General features: G+C 46.8%; 1 protein-coding gene across 1 annotated transcript in view; it reads right to left on the reverse strand.

Moving 5' to 3' along the window:
* The window catches only part of DERL1 (derlin 1), a 29,304-nt gene extending 23,552 nt beyond the window's left edge, over positions 1-5,752 (reverse strand). Inside the window, exon 1 of the mRNA XM_004743500.3 lies at positions 5,353-5,752. Coding sequence (XP_004743557.1) covers positions 5,353-5,505 — 153 coding nt within the window. The 5' untranslated portion in view covers positions 5,506-5,752. The remainder of the gene's footprint in view (positions 1-5,352) is intronic.
* Between the last annotated feature and the right edge of the window lie 248 nt (positions 5,753-6,000).

Genomic DNA, 6,000 nt, shown 5'->3' on the forward strand with positions numbered 1-6,000 from the left:
CTTTTTTTTTTCTTAACTTCATTATTTAATATATTTTCTTTTTTTAAAAAATATTTTATTTATTTATTTGACAGAGATCACAAGTAGGCAGAGAGGCAGGCAGAGAGAGGGGGGGGGGAAGCAGGCTCCCTGCCGAGCAGAGAGCCCAGTGCAGGGCTTGATCCCAGGACCCTGAGATCATGACTGAGCCAAAGGCAGAGGCTTAACCCACTGAGCCACCCAGGCACCCCAACTTTATTATTTAATTCAATTAATTAACATAGAGTGTATTATCAGTTTCAGAGGTAGAGTTCAGTGATTCATCAGTCTTATATAATACCCAGGGCTCCTTATACCCCATGCCCCCCTTAAGGTATTTATCCCAAAGGCACAAATGTAGTGATCTGAAGGGGTACCTGCACCCCAACATTTATAGCAGCAATGTTCACAATAGCTAAACTGGAAAGAGCCCAGAAGTCCATCAACACATGGATAAAGACGATGTGGTATGTATAGACATAAGAATGAATATATATCATATATCATATTTATATATATATGAATATTACTAATCTGCTAGGGTTGCTGTCATCAGGGTTAAAGGTGATAACATAAGCAAAAGCTTGGAAAATATAAGCACAAGACCCAAATCACGGATCTGGCTAATGCCACCTCTTACGATTCCTGAAAACAAATCATTGCAACTGAGAGTTCATCTCTTCTCATCTAAAGTCAGGATGCTTTTAAGGGGGCAAAATATGGGATAATAATCCAGGAGTTATATTTCAAGTTTAGTTACAAATTAAAATTAAAATCTTCCTGCCCACAGAGAAAAGGTAGTGATGGCAGGACTTATTATTGGCTAGTAAATAAAAATGGGCACTATTTTTTAATAGATTATTTACCAGACTATTTATGGGGACTTTGCATTTTTCTATATGAATTTTACGTAACAGAGGCATGAAGCAAAGAACATACCTCCTCAATTTGAGGATACTCGTTTTTATGTTTCTAAAACTAGGATGTGGCTATATATATGTATGGAATTTCTATTCTCCCATCCCTCCAAAAAGTTGTACTTAGTTGATGAAGCACCTTATAATCAATGGAGTTAGATCAGAGTCCATATGGTATTAAACTATCCCCACTTTCAGGTAACAAAATTGAGCCTCGGAAAGGATAAGTAACCTGCCTAAGGGCAGAGAACCAGTAAGGGTCTGAGCCAGGCCTGGGGAACCATGACTCAACTACTTGAAATCCCATGTTCATTCTATTTTAAGGGAAAGCAGATAACTGACTTGGAAGAAATCACCCTCAAGAATGTTTGCTAAACACTGAACTGTGTATTTTGGTAGATACTATGCGAAGGAGTTAGACGAGACAGCTCAGAACTATCTTTGACTCACTGAAGTGGAAACCGTATCCGCAGCTGTCTACCAAGTGCAGTGACACTTGTCTCGGGATGCCTGTGGGAGCTGAATGAGCAAACACGGAAACGCAACACACACGGAAGGGGGCGAGCTGATTCCGTCCAAAGCAACCGGCAGCACCGGGAGACGATCTCAGACACCTCCCGGGCCGCAAGAAATTACCACCTCTCCTAGTTAATCAAGGACCCATACGAAGACATTTCATCATTATGACTTACTTGATGGATGGCTGTGAAACGTGAGGGACTAGGAATTTGGGACAACAGCGTAGTGAGTCTTAACACTCCGACCCAAACTAAGAAAAGAACACTTGAAATTTTGCAGTTCCAAACCAACAGGCTACTCAGACAAGACCTACAGATGAGAAGAAGCGACTTTCATCCCTTCCAACATGAACCCACAATTCTAAATCAGGTTTCTTTTTTTAAAGCTGTTCAAGACTCGGCTTCTAAGGAAAAGATGAGCCTTTAAGAGAAAACACAACACGCGCTGTTTGTCACACATCTGCCTCTGAGGCGCAGTTCTTCCTTCAAAGGCTTCATCTGCAAGCGAGTTCCTCCAGGTGGGTCTGAAAGCGACATCTGTCCAGGAAGGGTAGGAGCCAGAGGCGCGGAAAGAAGATACAGACATGGGCCTTTTCACAGGTGGACAATCAGCGCGCTGTCCCTGCTCCCAGCAGCTTCTCCCTGGTCTCGGGATGAGCCCAGACGAGACAACGTGTGGGAGATGGGAAAAGCATGGGAGCTGGGACGAGTGATGGTTCTGATAACCAAGTCACCGCTGTCAGCATTTACCTGGTCTCTTAGAAAGGCTTTCCTACTTCACTGGTCTCACTGCACAAGTGAGCGAGACTCTGCAAGGAGGGCCAAAGAGCCCGTTTTGACCAGATCCTTCTCACCAAAGGATTTACAACCACTGCTCCTCCTGCACACACATTACCCAACATGCCACTCACCAGGCACAAAGCATACAACATTCACTAGGTCACAAATAATTACCAAAGCAAATAGAAAACAGCGTGCAATTCTGACTGCGGGCCCAAATCATTTTTTAACATCCAACTGCCTACTTAACTTCTGCATCTGGATGCCTAAGAAGCACCTCTAGACTTAACGTGGCCAACACAGAACTCTTTATCCACCAACACCCCGCACCCAAACCTACGCCTTCCTAAACATTTCCCATCTTGGTAAAGGGCTCCACCATCCCGTGTGGAAACTGACATCTCTGAGTGCTGCTGCCTTCAGCCTCTCCCACTTCACATCCATTCAGCAGCAACCTTGGGCCGCTCAACTCCCAAATCCAACCACTTCTATCTTCGTGGCCACCCTGGCCCAAAGCATCTCTCTCGCCTTCTAACTTGATTCCTGCCTCTCCTCATATCAAGTCCATCCCACAGAGCAGTCAAAGCAATGTTGTCAGTCTTCTGTTCAAAATGCTCCAAAGTGGGGTGCCTGGGTGGCTCAGCGGGTTAAGGCCTCTGCCTTCAGCTCAGGGCATGATCCCGTGATCCTGGGATCGAGCCCCACATTGGGCTCTCTGCTCGGCGGGGGGCCTATTCCTCCTCTCTCTCTCTCCCTGTCTCTCTGCCTACTTGCAATCTCTGTCTATCAAATAAATAAATAAAATCTTAAAAAAAATAAAAATAAAAACAAAATGCTCCAAAGCCTTCCTGGTTTATTTATTTATTAGTCCTATTTATTTCAAAATAAAGTCCAAGCCACAAAGCCTTGAGCAATCCAGGTCCAGGCTACCCTTCCATCTCTGCTTTATCGTACTGATCCCGCATTACTTCTGTCCTCACCTACCAATCCTCATTCCTACAGCTGATTCTAGACTAAGCTAACTACTCTTGCTTCTGTTTCTAGGCCCTGCCTCTCAGCCTTCCACTTACTATTTCTTCTTCTTAGATAGTTGTCCCCCAGAACCAGATCCTCCCAAAGCTGGCTCCTTGACATTCAGATTTCAGTTCAGATATCATCTCTGAAGCCTTTCTGGAACATTCTCCATCAGATGTTAAGTCACTCTCTATCACACGCCTCTCTTTCTTCATGGGAGCTGGGACTTTCTGTCCTATTCACTATTGTGGCTCCAGTGCCCAACACTAGTAAGTTGCCAATTATTTCCACGCATTCAACCAACATGAAAGCACATGCTATGTGCCAGGCACTATTCTGTTTAACAAAGATAGCAGTAAACAAGTCAGGGGTCTGGTTCTCGTGGAGCCTGATTTTCTGAAGGGAAGCCGACTAACAGATGCCAACAGGTGATATGTAGCAAGTAAAATTAAGGATAAGGGAGATGGCGTGAAGGACGGGTACTATTTTATGTAGAGCATCCATAACGCCTTGTCAATAAGGCGGCACTGGGGAAGAGACTTGAAGGCACGGAAGTAATCATGGTTATCTTCCTCAGAGAAACAACATGCGCTAAGGACCTGAGGAGAGTTGGCTGCTGAAGGAACAAGCATTCCACTGTGGAGCCTAATGTGTAAGGAAGGTGGAGAGTGGCAGGACACAAAGTCAGAGCAGAAGTAGAGGGTCTTGTAGGCCACTGAAAAGACTTGGATTTTACACATCTGAGTTGAGAAGACATTGGAAGGTTCAGGGCAGAGGACTGACGGACTTGGTTTATATTTTAAAAGGATCACTCCAGCAGTCTAGAGAAAAGAACTGGGCTGAAATGATAATGGCTTGTAATGGAGAATGAAAAGGGCCTGGATATATATGTAAAATTGAGCAAACAATTAGCTGGCAAATTGTGGGATGTGGAGAGAAAAGCCAAAGATGATTCTATGACTACTAGTTTGAACTCCTGTAATAATGGAATTGCTATATACTTCTAGAGCAAAGGACAAAGGGTATCCAGTTTGGGACATGTTAAATTTGAGATGCCTATTAGTCATCAGAGAGAGAAATTCCAAACTGACAGCTGGAAATCAGGAGGCAGATCTGGACTGAAAATATGTCTATTTGTATTTGAGAGTCTTAAGTGTATGGAATGTATTTAACGCCACGGAGCTAAATGAGATCACCTACAGCTGGGGCGAGTATAGAGAAAAGTTCCTATAACTGATCCCTGGGGCACATCACAACAGTTAAAGGTCAGGAAGATGAGGAACCAGGAAATGAGAGTAAGAAACAGCAGTCAAGAGGGGGAAGACATGACAGTGTTATCCACATGTCAATTAATGTGCTCAAATTAATGTCAGATCTTAGTATCTGACCTGCCACTGATTAACGATCTAAATCACAGACTCCAGTGAATAAGGATCATGTCTGGGAAACTAATACTCTCTTGCCAGAAATACTCTGGACAGTTTCCTTCATACTTAAACAAATAACGAGGCCTTCTATTTCTGGACCAATTTACTCTTTACTTAGTCCTTCATACATTCTATTCCATGCCACATACCAGGTACGGACTGGATGAAATGCAGACAAACAACTCTTGCATCTGACTTCAAACTACTCCCACAAAGGCGGGGGGGGGGGTGCTCCATTAATACAAGAAGAACTGGATGTTGAGTAGTTGACAACCACATGGCACCCACGTGGGTGGCAGAGCAAGGTCAGAGGGTACCTGCTCCGGGCGGACTCAAGCTGCTAATCACCGGCGCCCAAAAGATTAACAACTATCAGAGAATTACCTTCCCGCTGCCTCCTTCTCTGAATGCAGAGGGCGGGGAGCATCATCTTAGAGGGGCGAAATCAGTTCCTTTTTACCAGGCCAAACCCACTGCTCCAGCCATCCTGGCTATAGCGCTCCGGACCCCTTCGCCTTCACCCCGCCCCCCAACCACAGGACCCGCCCTAAACCGCTGGAGCGGTCGCACTACAAATCCCACCAGGCACCGCGCGCCCGCAACATGCCGGTGTACGCTCCGCAGCCGACAGGCCTCCTGGGACCTGCAGTCTCCACTCAGCTCGTCGCCGGTCAGTACCTGGAAGCGATAGAGGAAGGCTTCGGGCCAGAGGAAGAAGTAGGCCGGGCTGATGAGACCGAGTTTCCCAACCAAGGGCACCGCGACGGTGGCGGCGAACCAATAGCGCGTGATGGCCGGGATGCTCCTGAACCAGTCCCCGATGTCCGACATCTTCGCCTTTTAAGTGGCCAGAAAAGGCACAACCGTCCCACTTCCCGTCCCTGGCCCCTCAGGACCCGGCCCGCTCCGCGAGTGGAAGGTGTCGAGGCGGAAGCCGCCCAAGCCGCGGATAAGAAGGCGTAGATGGGCGGACGTGGCGCCACCGAATTCGGACGAGCGAGGGAGCGTTCGAAGGCAAACTTCCCCTTCCGGCGGCCACGGAAGACGTTGACCAGAAGTCCCGCCGCTTAAAGGGCAAGCACGGATTTTTGCCGCTGGGTTGAAAAGCTCGGCGGTTCGGGGGCGGGGCCATGGGGGCGGGGCCATAAGAGGCGAAGACACGACTGGTGGGGAACAGTGGTTGCTAGGGGCAACGGCAAATACTCCAACCAATGGCGAAGCTGAACGCCTGCTACTTAGTTCAAGCCGGGTTTGTAATCCAGGTGGGTCTTCTCGGGCGGTGTTTAAAAAGGAAGGAGGACCATCACACTCTTCCTCGTTTGTTCT

Source organism: Mustela putorius, unplaced genomic scaffold (assembly GCF_011764305.1).
Source record: "Mustela putorius furo isolate JIRA1106 unplaced genomic scaffold, ASM1176430v1.1 tig00000228_pilon_pilon_pilon, whole genome shotgun sequence".
Lineage (NCBI taxonomy): Eukaryota > Metazoa > Chordata > Mammalia > Carnivora > Mustelidae > Mustela > Mustela putorius.